General features: G+C 45.6%; 1 protein-coding gene across 1 annotated transcript in view; it reads right to left on the bottom strand.

Moving 5' to 3' along the window:
- Nucleotides 1-1089: 1089 nt before the first annotated feature.
- The window catches only part of LOC144605670 (ubiquitin-conjugating enzyme E2 L3), a 42093-nt gene continuing 19887 nt past the window's right edge, over nt 1090-23295 (bottom strand). The window contains exons 3-4 of the mRNA XM_078421151.1: nt 7688-7874; nt 1090-3387 (exon numbers count right to left, since the gene is read on the bottom strand). Coding sequence (XP_078277277.1) covers nt 3233-3387; nt 7688-7874 — 342 coding nt within the window. The 3' untranslated portion in view covers nt 1090-3232. The remainder of the gene's footprint in view (nt 3388-7687; nt 7875-23295) is intronic.

Here is a 23295-nt window from a genome sequence, read left to right as displayed (position 1 = left end):
TTCTATCCATGTACCTGTCTAAATGTCTCTTAAACATTGTGATAGTCCCTGCCTCAACTACCTCCTCCGGCAGCTCGTTCCATGCACCCACCACCCTTTGTGTAAAACAAAAGTTGCCCCTCAGGTTCCTATTAAATCTTTTCCCCCCCTCACCATAAACCTGTGCCCTCTGATTCTCAATTCCACTACTCTGGGCAAGAGACTCTGTGCGTCTACCCGATCTATTCCTCTCATGATTTTGTACACCTCTGTTAGATCACCCCTCATCCTCCTGCACTCCAAGGAATAAAGACCCAACTCAATCAACCTCTCCCTGTAGCTCAGGCCCTCAGGTCCTGGCAACATCCTCGTAAATCTTCTCTGCACCCTTTCCAGTTTAAGATGCACACGTTGACACCTCAAATAGTCCCAAATACGGTGTCCCTTACTTAGCAGCGATGGATTCCTGTTTTGAGTACAACATCGCTACTGAAAATATGTTCTAGATGCCCCATGCAAACGAGACTTCTGCAATGACTTCATTTCCTTCATAAAAAATGACGGATAAATTTATTACGTTTGGCGGATGAATAAACCACAGGACTGAGGAAAGGAAAAGGTAATGAGAGGGAGAGAGAGAGAGAGAGAGAGAGAGAGAGAGAGAGAGAGAGAGAGAGAGAGAGAGAGAGAGAGAGACAGAGACAGAGAGAGAGAAAGACAGACACACAGAGACAGATACAGAGATACACACACACACACAGCGAGAGACACAGAGATAGAGAGACACAGAGACAGAGAGAGGGACAAAGAGAGAGAGAGGGACAGAGAGAGAGACCGAGACAGAGAAAGACAGACACACAGAGATAGATACAGAGATACACACACACAGCGAGAGACAGAGACAGAGACAGAGACACAGAGAGAGAGAGGGACAGAGAGAAAGACAGAGACAGACAGACAGAGAGAGAGAGAGACAGAGACAGACAGACAGAGAAAGACACAGAGAGACAGAGAGTGAGGTGAGAGAGGAGGGAGACAAAGAAATGGAAAAGGCGGAGGGAAAGGCAGGGAGCAGGGGGTTGGGCTGGAGAGAAAGAGAGAGCTCAGATATCCAGTAATGCACTGCATGGTTTTATTTGAATCCCAAAGTGCTCAGAAGTTTGTCAAATCCAGCTTCATTCACAATTTTCTTTACAAACCCAATTGAGACAATTACACTTTATCCAGACTAATTTTAATGTTGGCTGCTTAAAAAATGATTTGGGGTGCTGAAGTTTAAAGGGTTGTTGTTCCCATTTTACAGACAGTACCTGCAGGTTAACAGTGTTAAAATGTACACGAGTCAAAATAGGATACAGTTTCAGAGCTAATTATCCACTTCAATGGTTAAAATGAAGCCCAGATTATGTACTTTGGCTAACCTTTATCAACCGATATTTCAGCCGTGTGAATACGCTTCCGAATACCTTTACCAGAATGCTCAAATTCCATCCTATTTTCTATTCCTTCCTAGAGTAAAACACGGAAATATGTTTAAGATACAAGGACATTGAGCAAGAGAAGGCTTGCCTTGTGAAACGCTGGCTTAGCCAGAAGGTAACCGGAGCAGTGGTAGTTTTGCCAGCAGTCGGTATATTGTCTAAAGGCCAAATAGAAATAGATGTTTTCATCTTGTTTTATAAATGGAGAATGATTGGAGTACTTCTTTTTTAAGTGTGACAAAAGTCCTGAAATTAAACACCCCAAACCCTTACTCGTATACTGAGGCTATGATGTCAAATACTTTTTTTTTTTTTAACCCCTCAACTGAATGAACTGAACTTAGGACGCATTTCTTTAGCGGATTGAGCGTGAGAGGGAGCGAGAGGTGGCGATTTGGCTCACATTTCCCCAGTTTTTCACAAATTTCCCAGGAACTGAACCAAATTGGATCGCGAGGTTTCAAAAGAGAAGAGAGAGAGAAAAAAAGAGAGAAATTTCGACCATCTCTACGAATGGTAATATATATATATTTTTGTTTTGGTTAGGCAACACCATACCTAAACTAGTGACGCCGTTTTGAGCAGGGTCTATTCCACAGGTGTACAGGGAGGTCTCTGAATCTTGTTAAGCGAGCAAAATGAACCAAAAATGGGGGGGCACAAAGATGGGAAGAGCGGCGGGAAGGAGAGAGTGGAGGCGGGTCGGTCTAATCGTGCTGACACTGCATTGATCTTACATTCCTATTGTGAGGGTTGGACTCTGGTATTATTAATACTGACCACGGGCGGCTCAAAAAAAAAATTTGCTACAGGTTTACGGCGCGGCGGTTAGTTCCCATGTTTACGAGTGGCCCCTCGCACTGCACGTGTTTGTACGCGCTGCGGGTGTGCAAGGAAGGGTGAGCAACAGTGCAGCGAAGCCAACGTGGCCCGAAGATGTTGGTTGCGAGCACCTCCTCCAGCAGTCGGTTACCTCAAGCGTGGAACGGGAATAAGAAAACTGCTTCAAAACAAAAAAGGAGAAATGAATCCCTGCTTTTACGTTTATCCGCAAGCAAAAACCGTGGGCTTCCTATTTTATGAATAGCACTGCATTGTAACACGAGTTAAATTATATTGGAACAAGCTGAATTTATTCTCTCCAACAACATGAGCACCCTGCCCGCCCGCCCCACGTTCTAAACGAGTTGCAGGGCAGGTTCACTTGCTACTGATTTTCGCACAAAAACAGCGTGAAGTAAACAGTTTTGCTTTTAACGTTCACCCATCTCCTTCAGGACTTTTTTGTGTGTCACTTTTTTTTGGTTCTCACTAAAGACATTTGTTCGGGGTGGGGGTGGGGGTGGGGGGAGTTATTTGATGGAGGGGAAAATATCCGAGGGGCCATAAACGGAGGCGTGGAGTTGAGAGGAACAAAACAAGAACAAGAACAAACAAAAACGACCTGGAGCTGAAGAATAGAGTACCATCTGTTGTAAGGAACGTGTGGAATTGTGAGAGAGAGAAAAAAGCTGTTTACTAAGCAGTGATTTTGTGTTTTTTTTAAACTAGAAAGCAGAACTAGACTGTCTTATTTAAAGTTTTAATCCCATCTGAACAGTCATTATCTAAACCGTTTCTGATTATATGAAAACTGTAGAAAGTTAGTAACAGCCACAAGTAAGCATCAAGGGTGGTGCTTGTATGTGTTCATCAGAGTCCTGCTGGATGGTGTGTTTGAAATGTACTGCCCGCAATCTGGTATCGGGAAGGCAGCGTGACACAAGTAAGTCTTAGTCCATTGGTCGCTTTTCTCCATATTTCTTAGTAAATTCTTCGGCGTTCTTAAAGAATTTTTTACGGTCCTTAGAGTATTCTTCAGCTAGGTCGGCTCTTAGAGGGTGCTCGGGCTGAGGGTCATTCACAAGTGCGATGAGCGACTGGATAACTGCAAACAGAACACAGGCAGGGAGCGTTAAGACGAGCAGAAAAGTGAAGAAAACACTCAGATGACAACAAAAAAAAGGGGGGGGGATGGCAATACAATGTCAGAGGATGATTGATATATTAGAGTCATAGATTGATACAGTGTGGAAACAGGCCCTTTGGCCCAACTTGCCCACACCGGCCAACAATGTCCCTAGTCCCTTTGGCCTGCGCTTGGTCCATAACCCTCTAAACCTGTCCTCTGCATGTACCCGTCCAACTGGTTCTTGGACGATGGGATGGATAGTCCCAGTCCCAGAATATTAATTCTACCTTCTTACTTAAGAGCGGTTACAAGTAGTTCTGATCTGGTAGGCAGACAATAGATGTTCCAGGACAGTGTTATGTGGCTCTATTTGTCTTAAATTAAGGGTTGGAGAGGCTAGATGCGGGAAGATTGTTCCCGATGTTGGGGGAGTCCAGAACCAGGGGTCACAGCTTAAGGATAAGGGGGAAGTCTTTTAGGACCGAGATGAGAAAACATTTCTTCACACAGAGAGTGGTGAGTCTGTGGAATTCTCTGCCACAGAAGGTAGTTGAGGCCAGTTCATTGGCTATATTTAAGAGGGAGTTAGATGTGGCCCTTTTTGCTAAAGGGATCAGGGAGTATGGAGAGAAGGCAGGTACAGGCTACTGAGCTGGATGATCAGCCATGATCATATTGACTGGCGGTGCAGGCTCGAAGGGCCGAATGGCCTACTCCTGCACCTATTTTCTATGTTTCTATGTTTCTAAATTCATTAGTTATAGGAGGAGAATTAGGACATTCTGCCCATCGTCTACTCTGCCATTCAATCATGGCTGATCTATCTCCCCCTCTCAACCCCATTCTCCTGCCTTCTCCCCGTAATCCCAGACACCCGTACTAATCAGAATCTGTCCTGTGAAATTCTGAGATAAAAATTCTGTGGAGTTCAAGACCCGAGCTAAAAAATCTAGCTTACAAATCGACGACACTTCATTGCCTTACAGGGGATTTAGGAGTTTCACTTCCAAATCAGAAATGTGATTTTTAGTTGTTAAAAACGTATTACTTGTTGCAAAGAATTTTCAGCAAGGAAGCAAGGCCAAGTCCAACGACAAAGCCATTTGACCTCGGTCATCGAGTCACAGAGTGATACAGCGTGGAAACAGGCCCTTTGGCCCAACTCGCCTACACCAGCCAACATGTCCCAGCTACACTGGTCCCACCTGCCTGCGTTTGGCCCATATCCATCTGAACCGGTCCTATCCATGTGTCCATACCTCCATGGTCAATGACATACTTTAAAAATTTCTTATTTGCAGATCACTTTCCTCTCCTTTGATAACCGGCCACAGATTTTTTGGGGGATCTCAGCACTAACCCCAATCTTAGCTTACTATACGCCCCAATTTTGTTTTCTCATATTAACAATGTCGACTTTCAGCTGTCTTTGGCTTGGGTTCAAATGCCTTAGGTACTTAGGACTCGAGAACAGCTTCTTCCCCTCTGTTAGGGGAAGGCTTCTGAACGGCCCTTCCATAAGCTGGGGTAATGTCCGATTCACCTCGACCCCAATGCGGGGCCCTTCAGATTGATTGTGTTGGGGGGGGGGGGGGGGGGGAGAGAAGGCTGGAAGAGAGATGGGGTGGGACAAAACCTAGCAGTTAATAGGCCAAGACAGGTGAGAGGGGAGGGGGACTTATTTGGACAAAGGCCAGAGATGAAAAGACAAAAGATGGGGGGCAAAAGGAGTGAAGAGTTGCAAATTCTGAAGCGAGAGGAAGGAATGTGTAAGGGGAGGGGATAAAATGTTGCGAGTCCAGATAGGGCACCGAGGAGGGGGGGGGATGGTGAAGAAGGGGATGGGGCTATATGGGCGGGAAGACGGGTGGGGTTATATCGTGTCAAAAGCAGGTCGAACGGATAACACGTTACACGTTACAGGAGTAGAATTAGGCCATTCGGCCCATCTAATCCACCCCGCCATTCTATCATAGCTGATCTCTCCCTCCTCATCCCATTTTCCTGCCTTTTCCCCATAATCCGTGACACCCGTTTTAATCAAGAATTTGTCTATTTCTGCCTTTAAAAATATCCACTGACTTGCCCTCCACAGCCCTCTGGTGGCGATGAGTTCCACAGATTCACCACCCTCTGACTAAAGAAGTTCCTCCTCATCTCCTTTCTAAAAGAGCGCCCTTTAATTATGAGGCTGTGACCTCTGGTTCTAGACTCTCCCACCAGTGGAAACATCCTCTCCACATCCACTCTATCCAGGCCTTTCATTATTCTGTAAGTTCCAATGAGGTCCCCCCTCAACCTTCTAAACTCCAGCTCAAAGGAACGACCAACAAGTCTGAAGATAGACACTAAAAGCTGGAGTAACTCAGCGGGACAGGCAGCATCTCTGGAGAGAAGGAATGGGTGATGTTTAGGGTCGAGACCTTCATCAAGACTGGTTAGGGATAAGGGAAACGAGAGATATAGACGATGTGCAGATGAAGAATAATGAATGAATGATATGTATTTATTGGGAGTAACGATCATAGAGGAAACAGGCCATTGTTAGCTGTTTGTAGGGTGAAAATGAGAAGCTAGTGTGACTTGGGTGGGGGAGGGATAGAGAGAGAGGGAATGTCGGGGCTGCCTGAAGTGAGAGAAATCAATAGACTGGTCTGTTATAGAATTCTCACGTGGGTTGTGGAATGGCTCCCCCTTCTGTCTGTGAACGTGGGAGATCCACAAGTCAGAATGCATGAGCAAGATTATCTGCACGATGAAGCCAAGTGCAGTCGGCGTACAATAGAGACATAGAAAATAGGTGCAGGAGGAGGCCATTTGGCCCTTCGAGCCAGCACCGCCATTCATTGTGATCATGGCTGATCATCCACAATCAGTAACCCGTGCCTGCCTTCTCCCCATATCCCTTGATTCCGCTAGCCCCTAGAGCTCTATCTAACTCTCTTTTAAATTCATCCAGTGAATTGGCCTCCACTGCCTACTGTGGCAGAGAATTCCACAAATTCACAACTCTCTGGGTGAAAAGTTTTTTCTCATCTCAGTTTTAAATGGCCTTCCCTTTATTCTTAGACTGCGGCCCCCTGGTTCTGGATAAAGCAGATAAAAAGGACTGCAGATACTGCCTTACAAAAATAAAAGACACAAAGTGATGGAGTAACCCAGCAGCTCTGGAGGACACGGGACAGGTGACGTTTCGGGTGGGACTCTTCTTGAGACTGATCAGTTCTCCAGAGATGCTGCCTGACCCGCTGAGTTAGTCCAGCACTCTGTGTCCTTCGTGTGGCATATAAAGCAGCTTGAAACATAACTGGCATTTTTATATTTTTCTCTAAGAAAACTCTTGTCAACCTCATAAACTGTAACTGGAATAGAGCAAAATCATGGAAAACAAAGTTATGGGTAGACACAAAATGCTGTAGTAACTCAGCGGGTCAGGCAGCATTCTGGAGAGAAGGAATAGGTGACATTCCGGGTCGAGACACTTCAGACTGAGAGCCAAGGGAGAGGGAAATGAGAGATATGGAAAAAGTAAAGAAAGCAAGAAAGCCAACTCAATACTAGCATTTGTTTCTAGAGGGCTTGTATACAAAAACAGGGATATAATGCTTAGGCTCTATAAGGCGCTGGTAAGGCCGTATTTAGAATATTGTGAGCAATTTTGGGCCCCATATCTGAGGAAGGATGTGCTGGCTCTGGAGAGGCTCCAGAGGAGGTTTACAAGAACGATCCCAGGTATGAGTGGGTTAACACATGATGAGCGTTTGTCGGCACTGGGCCTGTACTCGCTGGAGTTTAGAAGGATGAGGGGGGACCTCATTGAAACTTACAGAATAGTGAAAGAGTGGATGTGGAGAGGATGTTTCCACTAGTGGGAGAGTCTAGGACCAGAGGGCACAGCCTCAGAATTAAAGGACGTTCTTTTAGGAAGGAGATGAGGAGAAATTTCTTTAGTCAGAGGGAGGTGAATCTGTGGAATTCTTTGCCACAGAAGGCTGTGGAGGCAGTGGATATTTTTTAAGGCAGAGATAGATAGATTCTTGATTAGTCCGGGTGTCAGGGGTTATGGGGAGAAGGCAGGAGAATGGGGTTAGGAGGGAGAGATAGATCAGCCATGATTGAATGGCGGAGTAGACTTGATGGGCCGAATGGCCTAATTCTGCTCCTGTGACATTATGACCTATGAAAAGGTACAGACAACAAATGAATGAAAGGCATGTAAACGTTACGGGTAAGTCAGAAGAAGGATTATTTCACTCTGTAGTTTGATCTCACTCACCTTGGTCAGCTTTGGTTGCTGGTTTCCAGTTTTCAGCACTAATGACTGGGAGACAAACTTGTCCTTTTTCATCAACGTTGGGATGATAGATCTTTGTCTTGAATGTAATTTTGGGTGGTTTGAAAGGATATTCTGATGGAAAACTTATTTCAATCCTGAATGCCCCTTTGTCATATGGAGGGTTATCCTGGGAGAGAAGAACACAAATTAATAAGCCGGCAAAATCACAGAACTGTAGACAAGAGAATAAACGTTCCTTCATGAGAGTAAAAACGGTGTCATAAGCTGATAAGTTGTAGGAGTAGAATGAGGCCATTCGGCCCATCAAGTCTACTCTGCCATCCAACCCTGGCTGGTCTATCTTTCCCTCTCAACCCCATTCTCCTGCCTTCGCCCCGTAATCCCTGACACCCGTTCCAATCAAGAATCTGTCAATCCCCACCGTTGACTTGGCCTCCACAGCCGTCTGTGGCAAAGAATTCCACAGATTCACCACCCTCTGGCTGATGTCTGAAGTTGGGGCTCGACCCGAAACGTCACCCATTCCTTCTCTCCAGAGATGCCGCCTGACCCGCTGAGTTACTCCAGCATTTTGTGTCTACCTTCCAAATCAATTCTTTGATCAGTTACAGTCCGTAGAATAAGTACAGCTCGGGAAGTAGGGGATGGGGGTAGCCCACAATGTTTGTGCCGAACGTGTTGGCAAGTTAAACTGATCTCACCTGCCTTGCACATGGTCCATATCCCTCTATTCCATGTGCCCATTTTAAAGCTTCATAAACACCACTATCATCGCTGGCTCCACCACCACCCCTGGCAACACATTCCAGCCCCACCGCTGTGCGTAACATCTGCAATGTTTCAAACATCTGACTTCTAACAATGTAACACCTAGCTTGGTGTTAGCAATGCCAAAAGAGTCCCAACTAGCATGAGAAACAACTGCAAGAAACTGAAAGTCATCCAAAACTATTTATAGCACCAATTTTTAAAAAAAAGACAGACTTAATGACGTTACACTCCAGGTAAAAAATATCCAATGGATATTCTGAGCCTTTCCTTTCATTCCTACAAATAATTGTGTAAATTGCCCTCAACATTAAAATAGATTGCTTTCTCAGCAGCTTCAGATTAACAGCTAACAGATATTCCAGTAGCATTATCACAATATTACATTAACAAATTTAGTCAGTGAATGTCCGGGCCCTGCATCAAGATCACCACAACAGCAAATCTTTCATGTTGCATAAAACAAATGGTGCGCAGAGCAAAGAAGAATAATTCACTTAAAGTTCTCTCTATATGGATAGAATTAAGATAGAGGCATTTAAGACACTTTGGAAAGGCAAATAGATGTGCAGGGAATGGAGGGATATCGATTATGTGCGGGGAGTTAAGGGTTGGGCTGGGCATCATGTTCGACACAGACGTGGTGGGCCGAAGGGCCTGTTCTTGTGCTGTGCTATATTCCATGAACCCAGGTCTCTGGTGTTGTGAGGCATCAGCTGTACTAGCAGCTCTACTGTGCTGCCTGACAATCGAGTTCTATATTTAGTGCCTTCCCCACTGGACTCTCCTGAAAGCTGTGGCTTCATCTCCAGATGGAAAGAGCAGTGCAAAGTGATGAATAATATAAAATAAACATGTAGCCACTGGCTACTTAGCACCTTTAGCTGTTACCTCTCGCTGTGTTACTTCCAGTCCCGTGGCTTTCATGCATGAACTGTCCAAATACAGATCTACTGTCAAATAAAGTCAGCTGCAAAACGATGGAAGGTGGTTCCCGACCTGAAACATCGCCCATCCATGTTCCCCATTGATGCTGCCTGACCGACTGGGTTACTCCAGTACTTTAAAAAGACAAAGTACTGGAGTATCTCAGCAGGTCAGACAGCATCCCTGGAGACCAAACGCAGGCTCAGCGATCGTTTCGCTGAACACCTCCGCTCGCTCAGTCCACCGAGGCCAACATGATCTCCGGTTGTCAAACACTTTAATCCCCCCCTCACATTCCCACACTGACCTTTCTCTCCTTGTCCTCCTCCACTGTCAGAGTGAGGCCCAGCGCAAATTGGAGGAACAGCACCTCATATTTCGCTTGGGCAGCTCACAACCCAGCACATTGACTTCTCTAACTTCAAGTAACCCTTGCTCTCCCTCTCTCCCCATCTCTCGCCCATCCTAGTTCTCCGACTAGTTTGAAAGTCCTTCTGATGACATTGTGTGCCTCATTCTCACCTTTCCCTACCTAACAATGATCTATTCTACATTTTCCTTGACCTTCGTCCCCTTTGACCGTACCCATATCTCTCGTTTCCCATCTTCCCTAACTCTCAGTCTGAAGAAGGATCTCAACCTGAAACATCACCCATTTCTTCTCTCCAGAGATGCTGTCTTTCCTGCTGAGTTACTCCAATATTTTGTACCTGTCCCTGGAGAACATGGATAGTTGATGTTTCGGGTCGGGACCCTTCTTCAGACTGACGTTTAGAGTTACCCACTGAGTTACTCCAGCGCTGTGTCTTTTTTTTGTTGTAAACCTGCATCTGCAGTTCCTTGTTTCTAGTCCAGCACTCCAACACAACCAGCATCTGCAGTTCCATGTGTCTCCAAAGTTGGCTGAAAATACATGACTGGTTCTGATTGCCCCTGACCTTTCACTCCTTCCCGACATTGCTAATTTATGGCTTTTTTCAGCAATATTCTTAGTGTAGTTCAGAGATACGGTGCGGAGACAACACCTGCAGTCAGGATGGAACCCGGGTCTGTGGCGCTGGAAGGCAGCAACCCCTCTACTGCCGCGCCACTGAGCTGCCCTGGTGAGGTGTTGATGGCACACAGATGAGATAAATGGGTATAATCTAATCGCCGTAATGCAAGATGTGCAGGCTGTTCTGTTCCAACGCAATCTCTGCACTCCCAAGAATACTTGCGCTCTGGACAATTGGGGCACTTTCCACGTCGTGCAGCCTTCTGGGTAAGTACCTCCACCATTGCCAGCTTGTTTATGATGCAAACGTGAGTAATAGACAATAGACAATAGGTGCAGGAGGAGGCCATTCGGCCCTTCGAGCCAGCACCGCCATTCAATGTGATCATGGCTGATCATCCACAATCAGTACCCCGTTCCTGCCCTCTCCCTATACCCCCTGACTCCACGATCATTAAGAGTATCTAACTCTCTCTTGAAAGCATCCAGAGAATCGGCTTCCACTGCCTTCTGAGGCAGAGAATTTCACAGATTTGCAACTCTCTGAGTGAAAATTATTTTCCTTATCTCCGTTCTAAATGGCCTACTAATAATCACACAGCCTAATAATCATACAGCATTGTGGAAATTAGAAACTGCCTTGATTGCACTAGGGACTGAGTAGAGAATTGTTTATGTAAGTGCTATTACTTCAGTCAGGGAGTGCCTGTGTTGAAGGATCAACAAGGTAAGGGGTGCTGTCTGTGCGGAGTTTGCACGTTTTCCCCACCACGTGTCTGGGTTTTCTCCGCGATCTCCAATTTCCCCCCACACTCCAAAGACGTGCAGGTTTGTAGGTCAATTGGCTTGGCATAAATGTAAAATGTAAAATTGTTCCGAGTGTGTGTCGGATAGTGTTGATGAGCGGGGATCGCTGGTCGGCGTGGACTCGGTGGGCTGAAGGGCCTGTGTCTCTAAACTAAACTCAACTCTTACTTCCTGATAATTTGGTAAATTGTCCTTTCATTAATATTGGTTAGTACCGTTCACTATTTTAAAGGCCATATTTGTCAAATTTAGATTAAAAAAGACCAGAAATTACTTCCAAAGAAACTGCAAGGTAGACAAACTGACAATCTGTCAGTTAGTGTCATGTGCAGCAGCTGATTATTCTTGTGTTTCAACTAGTTCAAATTTGCAGAGAACACTGAAAATTACATTAATTTGATGAAGTTACACATATTAACAATTTAAATCACAGTTCCTGTCCCCAAAGGGATTCATCTGCATTTGTTAATTAATTAACAGCGCTTCCCAATTTCACAGATGCACAGCCCACAGTCTACCATTTTGTACTGTTGTAAGATCACCTCCATTTTAAATATTTGTCGTTCAAGTTATATCAAACTAAAGCAAAATAGCCACTCAGCCACTTATGTAATTAATAATTGTGCACACGGCCAATGCATGTGTCAACATGATATTAATTAATCAGCGGATAGTCCATAGAGCTCAGAGGACCATCGGAACACAGCTACCAGCCTTGGAGGGCATCTACAACACACGATGCCTCAGAAAAGCCACCAGCATCCACAAAGACTCTTCATACCCCTGCAACATTCTGTTCGAATGTCTACCATCGGGCAGACGATACAAAGCCTTCTACGCCCGCACTTCCAGACTCAGGAACAGCTTCATCCCCAGGGCCATAGCTGCTATGAACCGGTCCTGCTGAGCCGGATGGTCACATCGCATAGTGAACCGGCACAGATCTACTTGCACTTTATTCTGTTTTAAAACTGTTCTAATTTGTTTCATTGGGTTGTTTAAATTAATACTGACTAGCTAATTAATTTATTGCATCGTATGGGAGGCGCATTCCCAATCTCGTTGTGCCCCTCATTGTACAATGACATTAAAGATATATTGTATTGTATTGTATATTATAAACACAATATTGAGCATCACAGTGGCGCAGCGGTAGAGCTACTGCCTTACAGCGCCAGAGACATGGGTTCGATCCTGACTACGGGTGCTGTCTGTACGGAGTTTGTACGTTCTCCCCGTGACCTGCGTGGGTTTTCGCCAAGATAATTGTTTTCCTCCCACACTCCAAAGACGTCCAGGTTTGAAGGTTAATTGGCTTGGTATAAATGTAAAATTGTCACAAGGGTGAGTACGGCAGTGTTAGTGCGCGGGGATCGCTGGTCGTTGCGGACTCGGTGGGCCGAAGGGCCTGTTTCCGCACTGTTTCTCTAACTAAACTGAACAAAACATAAAGATGGAGGAGAAATGCGTAGAAAAGAATTGCAGATGCTGGTTTAAACCGAAGATAGGCAGAAAATGCTGGAGTAACTCAGCGGGACAGACAGCATCTCTGGAGAGAAGGAACGGGTGACGTTTCGGGTCCAGACCCTTCTTCGTGTATGGGAAATTTTTACAGGGATGATTATAGTGCTAACAAAGCATTTGCCTCAGGTTTTATAGTTAGCTGTACTTGCCATGAGGTAGTGAATCACAGAGCAAGTTCCAGCAATTGCCCACATCTAAATGCAAAGGCACAGACGTTATTGGCAGATAAGCATTTGCGACAATGGTTCGGGCACTGAAAGACCCGAGGAAGGATGTCCTGGCTTTGGAGAGGGGAGCCAGCACGTGGCCAGACGCAGGGCCGATGCCATCTTCAAATTGGCTGCCGGTGGATGAATAAAGGCTAGCAGTGAGTCAGAGTACAGGAATCATCTGAATGGATTCAGCTTCAGACCGAGTCTGAAGAAGGGCCTCGACCCGAACGTCACCCATTCCTTCTCTCCAGAGTCCCATTGAGTTACTCCAGCATTTTGTGTCTATCTTGGGTGTAAACCAGCACCTGCAGTTCCTTCCTACACATTAAATGAGAGCAGTAGCTGATTGTTGATGTAAAGAAGGAACTGCCATGGATCCATTATACTGTCTTCATTGCCGGGGTGGAGGTGAAGAGAGTCAAGGGCTTCAAACTGTTCCTATCTCTGCGTGCATATCTCTGAAGATCTGTCCAGGGCCCAGCACATAGATGCCATCGCAAAGTAAGCTCATCACCGCCTCTACTTCCTGAGAAGTTTGTGGAGATTCCCTAGGTTGCCGAACACTCAAACTACTGAGTACGTAGACAGCATACTGACTGATTGCATCAAGTCTTAGTTCGGTAACTCGAATACCCAGGAATTAAGGTGGCTGCAGAAGGTGGTGGACATTGCCTGGTCCATCAGAGGTACTGACCTCCCCACCATCGAAGGGATCTACAGGAAGCGTTGCCTCAAGGAGACAGCTAACATCATCAGAGACCCACACCACCTTGGCCGCACACTCATCTCGCTGCGACCACTGGGAACAAGATACAAAAGCTTGAGAACCACCACCTCCAGGTTCAAACTGGGATTGTGGGTCAGTCTGAAGAAGGGTCTCGACCCAAAACTACATCAGTCTAAAGAAGGGTCGCGACCCGAAACGTCACCCATTCTTTCTCTCCCGAGATGCTGCCTGACCCGCTGAGTTACTCCAGCATTTTGTGTCTATCTCCAGGTTCAAGACAGCTCTTCCCAGCAACCATTAGGCTGTTGAACCACCCTGCTAAACCCTAACCACAAGCCTACCTCAGCAACAACCTACTATAGACTTTGATTTTGTTTGCACTACAAATCTTACTTTGGTGGTAAGAATAGGAAGGCAGAGTATTATCTGAATGGTGTCAAGTTAGGAACAGGGGACGTACAACGAGATCTGGGTGTCCTAGTGCATCAGTCACTGAAAGGAAGCATGCAGGTACAGCAGGCAGTGAAGAAAGCCAATGGAATGTTGGCCTTCATAACAAGAGGAGTTGAGTATAGGAGCAAAGAGGTCCTTCTGCAGTTGTACAAAGCCAGAGTGAGACCGCACCTGGAGTACTGTGTGCAGTTTTGGTCTCCAAATTTGAGGAAGGATATTCTTGCTATTGAGGGCATGCAGCGTAGGTTTACTAGGTTAATTCCCGGAATGGTGGGACTATCATATGTTGAAAGACTGGAGCGACTAGGCTTGTATACACTGGAATTTAGAAGGATGAGAGGAGATCTTGTCGAAACATATAAGATTATTAAGGGGTTGGACACGTTAGAGGCAGGAAACATGTTCCCAATGTTGGGGGAGTCCAGAACAAGGGGCCACAGCTTAAGAATAAGGGGTAGGCCATTTAGAACTGAGATGAGGAAAAACATTTTCAGTCAGAGTTGTGAATCTGTGGAACTCTCTGCCTCAGAAGGCAGTGGAGGCCAATTCTCTGAATGGATTCAAGAGAGAGCTAAATAGAGCTCTTAAGGATAGCGGAGTCAGCGGGTATGGGGAGAAGGCAGGAACGGGGTACTGATTGAGAATGATCAGCCATGATCACATTGAATGGTGGTGCTGGCTCGAAGGGCCGAATGGCCTCCTCCTGCACCTATTGTCTATTGTCTATAAATGCACTACCATGGCCTGGTTACCCAGTATTACAGATTATTAATCGATATTATTGTATATTTAATTGTTGTGATATTTAGTCAATGAACCTGCAAAGCCGCAGCATGTCAGAATTACATTGCTCATGACAAATGACAATTAAACACTCTTGGCTCTTAAATGGGTTTCCTAATGCAACCTGCCGTCTTTGCTTAAGTTGTAACGTGTAATAAAAGTTGAAAAATTATCACTTTATTTTAGACACTTTTTATTAATACAAACGATCTCACTTTTTTGCTTTTGTTTCTACGAAACTGCAGAAACTTGGCAATGATGTGAGAACAAAGGCTATTTTAAATTACATTGCATCATTTTAGCAAAGATTTGTTGAAATCTACTGAACATACTGGACTCCAGTGATTGCAATCGTCCCTGACTGCAGAGAGAATTGGAATGTGGAAGTAAAGTCATTCTCGTGTACTTAAAAAGGAAGAACTTAACTTAAACATAGCACACGAACAGGCCCTACGGCCCATAACTTGTGTGTCTAGAGGAGGTTTACGAGAATGATCCCAGGAATGAGTGGGTTAACATGTGATGAGCATTTGATGGCACTGTACTCGCTGGAGTTTAGAAGGGTGAGCGGGGACCAAATTGGAACTTACCGAACAGTGAAAGGCCTGAATAGAGTGGATGTGGAGAGGATGTTTCCACTAGTGGGAGAGTCTAGGACTAGAGGGCATAATCTCAGAATAAAAGGACATACCATTGGACAGATGAGGAGGAATTTCTTCAGTCAGAGGGCGGTGAATCTGTGGGATTCTTTGCCACAGCAGGCTGTGGAGGCCAAGTCCGTGGATATTTTTAAGCCGGAGATTGACAGATTCTTGATCAGTACGTGTGTCTTAGGAGTTATGGGGAGAAGGCAGGAGAATGGGGTTGAGTGGGAAAGATAGATCAGCCGTGATTGAATGGCAGAGTAGACGTGATGGGCGAGTGGTCTAATTCTGCTCCTATAACTTATGAAGACAAACAATGGTGTGAACTTGGTTTCTTATCAACTAATTCTCTATTAAAGACACAAGCCACAACTGGTGCATTTGGTATTAAATTTTAGCTGGGTATTATATTTAATGTTAAACAGCCTCTTTGAAAATTAAATCTAACATTGAAGCATCTCATTTTTCCAAAACAAAATTAATGCGACAGAGCTTAAAAAGTTTACGTTAGTGTCCATCTCCCAGCTCATTCTTAATGCTGTCTTAGTGATTCTTTACTGCACTTCATCTGTGATATACCCTTTTTTTAAAGTTTAGTTTGTTATCACGTGTACCGAGGTACAGCGAAAAGCATTTCGTTTAGAGCTACAGAGCGGAAATAGGCCCTTTCGGCCCACCGGGACCGTGCCGGGATTGTCTAAGCCAATTAACCTACAAACCTGCACGTCTTTGGAGTGTGGAAGGAAACCGAAGATCTCGGAGAAAACCCACGCAGGTCACGGGGAGAACGTACAAACTCCTTACAGACAGCGCCTGTAGTCGGGATCGAACCCGGGTCTCCGGCGCTGCATGGCAGCAACTCTACCGCTGCGCCACCGTGCTGCCCATTTGTTGCATGCCAACCAGTCAACGGAAAGACGATATATGTGATTACAATCGAGCCGTCCACAGTGTGCAGATACATGATAAGGGGAATAACGGGAATAACGTTTAGCGTAAGATAAAGTTCGATCAAAGATAGTCCAAGGGTCTCCAATGAGGGAGATGGTAGCTCAGGACTGCTCTCTAGGCTGGGGATCACAAATGTGCAATAACTGCAAGTTGCTGCAATGAATTCTGCATACATCTGTGAGGATTCTTCAATCTGTTTGGCTGATTTACTGCATGTCATAAACTGCAGATACCACAGTGCCCCAAAGGGAGTTTAGTACCGGAATAGACGCCTGATTAATTTGAGCCTCCACTCAAAATCCCACACTGACTCAGACAGCTGGCACCTACTGTTCTTTCACTACCAACTGCAAAATCTCAACCAATGCAGGAACGACACGGATGCAGCCAGAGCTGTATCCTTGACGTAGGTTGGTGCCTCACAGCTGCCAGAGACCCGGGTTCAATCCTGACTACAGGTGCCGTCTGTACGGAGTCCGTATGTTCTCCCTGCGACCGTGTTGGTTGTCTCCGGGTGCTCCGGTTTCCTGCCACACTCCAAAGACGTGCAGGTTTGTAGGTTCATTGGCTTCTGTAAATTACCATTCGTGTGTTGGATTAGAAACTAGGAATAATATAGAACTAGTGTATGGGGTGATCATTGGTCAGCATGGACTCGGTGGGCCGAAGGGCCCGTTTATCATGTACCTTTATCATGTATCTTATACACTGTGGAAGGCTCGATTGTAATCACGTATTGTCTATCCACTGGCTGGCTAGCACGCAACAAAAGCTTTTCATTGTACCTCGCTCGGTATATGTGACAATAAACGAAACAAACCAACTGTTTCTCTAAACTAAACCTAAAATAACCTAAAATATTTACTCGGAATAATCTCGGCTCAGAATTCCAGTAAGATGGTTGACAACAGAATGAGCTAATCAGGCAGGCTGTTTATGGCATTGTTCCACAGGCATTCTAGTAAACTGCATGCTCTCTGGTTATCCACTCAGGAGTTTTGAAACAGAACCATCTCCATAGGTTCTGTTGAAAATGAAAACTAAAAGGGAAGTTTAAATTAAAAGAAGCATGGTTTCACTTACACGAGCTGCAAGTTGATTTGAACTCATTGTAAAGTTCAAAAGTCCTTTAACTAAGGACTTAATATTCTTCCAGAATAAATTAAAAACCTACAAGCAGACTTTACAAAGTGAGAAATTATTCTTAAAGATTTTCAATCGCTGATGTTTAGTTTGAGTTGCTGCTTTACAGCGAATGCAGCGCCGGAGACTCAGGTTCGATCCTGACTACGGGTGCTGCACTGTAAGGAGTTTGTACGTTCTCCCCGTGACCTGCGTGGGTTTTCTCCGAGATCTTCGGTTTCCTCCCACACTCCAAAGACGTACAGGTATGTAGGTTAATTGGCTGGGTAAATGTAAAAATTGTCCCTAGTGGGTGTAGGATAGTGTTAATGTACGGGGATCGCTGGGCGGCACGGACTTGGTGGGCCGAAAAGGCCTGTTTCCGGCTGTATATATATGATGATGATGATAGACACAAAATGCTGGAGTAACTCAGTGGGACAGGCAGCATCTCTGGATAGAAGGAAAAGATGACGTTTCGGGTCAAGACCATTCTTCAGACTGAGAACCAGGAGAGAGGGACACAAGGGTATGGAAGGGTAAGGTGTGGAAACTTATGAAATTTTAGTTATGAATACTTTAGAAACACACGACAACCAAATCAGCGTACAAGGAATAGTAAAACTCTGAAGAATAACAATGAATAACTGCTGGCTTAAGTAAAATATACTGTTTGCATGCTTAGTACGAAACGTAAGGCTAAAGTAAATTTGTCGACTACAATGCAAGGATTTTTCCCTTCCCTTTTACAAGTGCTTTCCAATCGCAGATTTTTGTTGCATCCTTTCAGAAAACAACATATTTTACCCATGAAAAATACTGGCAATATATCTAGAAGATGGAGAGGAGGTGTTCAGACTGATGTCGGGGGGGGGGGGGGGGGGGGGCAAAGGAAGGATGTAGGTGGAGGCAGGAAGATAGAGGGAGAACTGGGAAGGGGGAGGGGAAGAGAGGGACAGAGGAACTATCTAAAGTTAGAGAAGTCAATATTCATACCGCTGGGCTGCAAGCTGCCCAGGCAAAATATGAGGTGCTGTACCTCCAATTTCCGGTGGGCCTCACTATGGCACTGGAGGAGGACCATGACAGAAAGGTCAGACTGAAGTGGGAGAGGGAACCTATGGGGATGGTTCTGTTTCAAAACTCCTGAATGGATATCCAGAGAGCATGCAGTTTACTTGAATGCTTGTGGAACAATGTGTTAAACGGCCTGCCTGGTTAGCTCATTCTGTTGTCAACCATCTTACTGGAGTCACCCATTCCTTCTCACCTAGATGCTGCCTGACCTGCTGAGTTACTCCAGCATTTTGTGATACCTAGAATCAAGAGAATTCACTCAAGGCACCAGGCCCTAAACTGTTTCACCACTTTGTTCATTCAAGTATTATTTATTCAGTTCATTCAGAGGTGGTGGCTGCAGCAGGTACGTTAGTGGCCTTTAAAAGACTTCCGGATAAGCCTATGGATATGCAGGGAATGGAGGGATATGGGTTATGTGCAGGCAGATAAGTGAAGCCATCATGATCATAGGTTCTTGGAGCAGAATTAGACCATTCGGCCTATCGTCTACTCCCCCATTCAATCGTGGCTGATCAATATTTCTACCTCAACCCCACTCTCCTGGTTTCTCCCCATAACCCCTGACACCCGTACTGATCAACAATCTGTCAATCTCTGCCCGAAAATATTCATTGACTTGGCCTAAAGAAACTCCTCCTCATCTCCTTTCTAAAGGCACATCCTTTTATTCTGAGGACATGGCCTCAACTCCTAGACTCTCCCACTAGTGGAAACATCCTCTCCACATCCACTCTATCCTGGCCTTTCATTATTCGGTAAGTTGCAATGAGGCTCCCCCTCAGCCTTCTAAACTCCAGCGAGTACAGGTCCAGTGCCTAAATGAGCTAACCCAATCATTCCTGGGATCACTCTCCTCTGGATAAACTTCCTCTGGACCTTCACACGTTGTGGGCTGAAGGGCCTGTTCTTATGCTGTACTGTTCTATGTTCATATTAAATTCTTCCTTTTTAAATACACTGGAATAACTTTACTGCTACATTCCAATTCCATGTGCAGTCAGGGACGATTACAATCACTGGAGTTGATTTCAACAATCACTGTTCAGTAGATTTCGACAAATCTTTGCGAAAATTACTCAACGTTTCTGGAAAAAACCCGTTGTTTTCACATCATTGCCAAGTTTCTGAGGTTTCACAGAAACGAAACTAAAAAGTGAGAGAGTCTGTATTAACAGGGTGGTGTGCGTCTCTGACGATATTAGCGGTCTGCTTGAGGCAACGTTTCCTGTAGATCCCTTCGATAGTGTGGAGGCCAGTACTTTTCAGGAAGTAGAGGCGGTGATGAGCTTTCTTTGCGATTGCATCAATGTGCTAGGCCCAGGACAGATCTTCAGAGATATGCACGCCCAGGGACAATTTGAAGCTCTTGACTCTCTACACCTCCACCCCATCAATGAAGACAGTATCATGGATCCATGGCAGTTCCTTCTTTAAGTCGACAATCAGCTACTGCTCTCATTTAACGTGTAGGTAGGAAGTGCAGGTGCTGGTTTGCGCCCAGGATAGACACAAAATGCTGGAGTAACTCAAGCAGCATCGGTGGAGAAAAGGAACGGGTGACGTTCGGGTCGAGACTGGTCTTCAGTTCTGACACCATTCAGATGATTCCTGTACTCTGACTCACTGCTACCCTTCATTCATCCAACTACGGTGGTAACATTTGAAGATGGCGTCGGACCTGCGACTGGCTACGTGGGTATAGAGAGCAAAGATAATAGAGCAGAGCACGATAGACCACTCGACCCTAAAAACCGTAGTACGTCACGGCCACAGTTTAGCAGGCAGAAACTTGCAGAAACATTTTTAAAGAAAAATAATAAAAATCTGTGAATTGATAGATGAGATATATTCTGCATTTTTATGGTATCATCACACATACTGTGCCCCCAAAACACTGAGTACACTGCGAGAGGCAGAGCGAACGGCGGGTTTTGATTACTAAAATGGCGGACGTTACGCTCCTTTGCGTACTACACTTCAGTATAGGTGAATTTAGATGGAGTGGGTCATCTTGCTCCTCTAGTATCTTTGATAGAGAGAGAGTAGAGAGAGTAGAGAGAGTAGAGTGAGGAGAGTGAGCAGAGGTGCTCCTGTGCAGATGGGCATCCAGGAAGAAGTGTTGTCACCAATTCACACTGACTGAAGATAGACACAAAGTACTGGAGTAACTCAGTGTATCACAGAATGCTGGAGTAACTCAGCGGGTCAGGCAGCATCTAGGAGAGAGGGAATGGGTGACGTTTCGGGTCAAGACCCTTCTTCAGATTGATGTCAGGGGGGCGGGACAAAGAAAGGATATAGGTGGAGACAGGAGACAGTGGGAGAACTGGGAAGGCGGAGGGGAAGAGTGGGACAGAGGACCTATCTAAAGTTGGAGAAGTCAATGTTCATACTACTGGGCTGTAAGTTGCCCAAGCGAAATATGAGGTGCTGTTCCTCCAATGTCCGGTGGACCTCACTATGGCACTGGAGGAGGCCCATGACAGAAAGGTCAGACTGGGAGTGGGAGGGGGAGTTGAAGTGCTCAGCCATCGGGAGATCAGGTTGGTTAAGGCGGACTGAGCGAAAAAAGATGGGTGACGTTTCGGGTCGGGACCCTTCTTCAGACTGAACAAGGGTCTCTACCCAAAATGTCACCCATCCCTTTTCCCCCAGAGTTGCTGCCTGACCCGCAGAGTTACTCCAGTACTTTGTGTCTATCTTTGGTATCAACCAAAAACTGTAGTTCCTTGTTTCTACATTCACACTGACTGAAGTCTGACGATGACGATCCATTTGCACAGAAATGAGTAGAGACTCAATTCCTTGAGTTTGATGATAAGTTTAAAGATCATTGAATACCATGATGTCGTTGATGAACAACAGCCTGACATACATGTTCTCATTGTCCACGGGGTTTAATGTAGAGTGGAGAGCCAGCAAGATCACCTTCCCCAATGATGTATTGTGGTGACAGGCGTATTGTAGAGAGTCCAGGTCCTTACAAGGCAGTTCATGAGTGATACGAGCAGAATTAGGCCATTAGGCCCATCAAGTCTACTCCGCCATTCAACCATGGCTGATCTATCTTCCCCACATAACCCCTGATACCCGCACTAATCAAGAATCTATCTATCTCTGCCTTAAAAATATCCATTGACTTGGCCTCCACAGCCTTCTGTGGCAATGAGTTCCACCCTCTGACTAAAGAAGTCAGGAGTTGATAAGCTTCACAAAGCCTCTCAAATCACTTCATCACACAGAATGTGAGTACTACCGGTCCTTAAGCCATTGCAAAATGTCACTTTGTGCTTCTTGGGACCAGTATTAAGCAGGTATTTTTTAAGTTAGACAGATTTTAAAGTTTAAAACTTTCATTTCTAAACACATTTTCCAAAATGCTGTGCGTATGATGTCACCACCGCGCACGCATGGCCTCTCTTCACTCGCACAAACAAGATGGATGCCGTTAGTGGAGCCGTCTGCCCGTAATCAGGGGCTCCCCTCTCCTCGCTTCTCCCCACTCTCCCAGTGCGCTTCCTCCTCCTCCCTGCACGCTCAGTAAGTAGCTTTCGTCGCCGACAGCTCCACGGAGGGGAGTGACCTCAGAAGTGAGGGGTTGAGGATGTCCACAAAAACACCAGCCAGTTGGTCTACACTGGTCTCCAGGTTTCCTCCCATGCTCCAAACACATGCATGTTTGTAGGTTCATTGGCTTCTATAAAATGGTAAATCGTCCCCAGTGCATAGGATAGTGCTGGTGTACGGGGTGATCGCTGGTCGGCGCGGACTCCGTGGGCCGAAGGGCCTGTTTCCGCGCTGTATCTCTAAGCTCTGACCCACACGGTCACAGGATGAACGTACAAACTCTGTGCAGACAACACCCGTAGTCAGGATGGAACCCGGGTCTCTGGCACGTTCCAATTGGGGTTCTGGAACTGAGAGACGCCAGCATGTATCTGCTGTGGATTGTCTAAATCAACGTTGATTCTTCAAAGGCAGTAACAGAAGGCCTACCGTGTCTGAATATTTTTCTGCGTGCATTCCTCCAAAACAAAAGTACATGGAAACTGGCGTCGTATCCAACACATAAACCAAAAGAACGACTTGCAGAGTTACAACACATCATTGTACAAGTGAACAATGGATTAATAAGCAGCAAGTGCAACGTTACAGAGCTGAATAAGGACTGCAATCATCTACGATAAGCCGTGGTGACAGGATAATGCGTCACCTTTTTCATGAAGTTCCAACTCTTCCAACTAAGAGTCATTTCTGCTGCACGGAAATGGGCCTTTGGCTCTGCAAGCCCTCACTCACTTCCAACCACCTATTTACACTCATCCCACATTAATCCCATTTTTTATTCTTCCCACCCACCTCTCATCAAGTTGCCCCAGATTCTACCACTCACCAACAGACTGGGGACAATTTGCAGTGGCCAATTAACCAACCAACCCACAGACCTTGGCGATTTGAGGGAAACCACAGCATCCAGAGGAAATTGCTATTGAGGCAGTGCAGCGTAGGCTCACCAGGTTAATTCCCGGGATGGCAGGACTGCCATATGAGGAAAGAATGGGTCAACTGGGCTTATATTCACTGGAATTTAGAAG

This window comes from Rhinoraja longicauda, chromosome 25 (genome assembly GCF_053455715.1).
Source record: "Rhinoraja longicauda isolate Sanriku21f chromosome 25, sRhiLon1.1, whole genome shotgun sequence".
NCBI classification, from domain to species: Eukaryota; Metazoa; Chordata; class Chondrichthyes; order Rajiformes; family Arhynchobatidae; genus Rhinoraja; species Rhinoraja longicauda.
The sequence above is the reverse complement of the archived record's forward strand: the minus strand, read 5'-3'. Positions and strand labels throughout refer to the sequence as shown.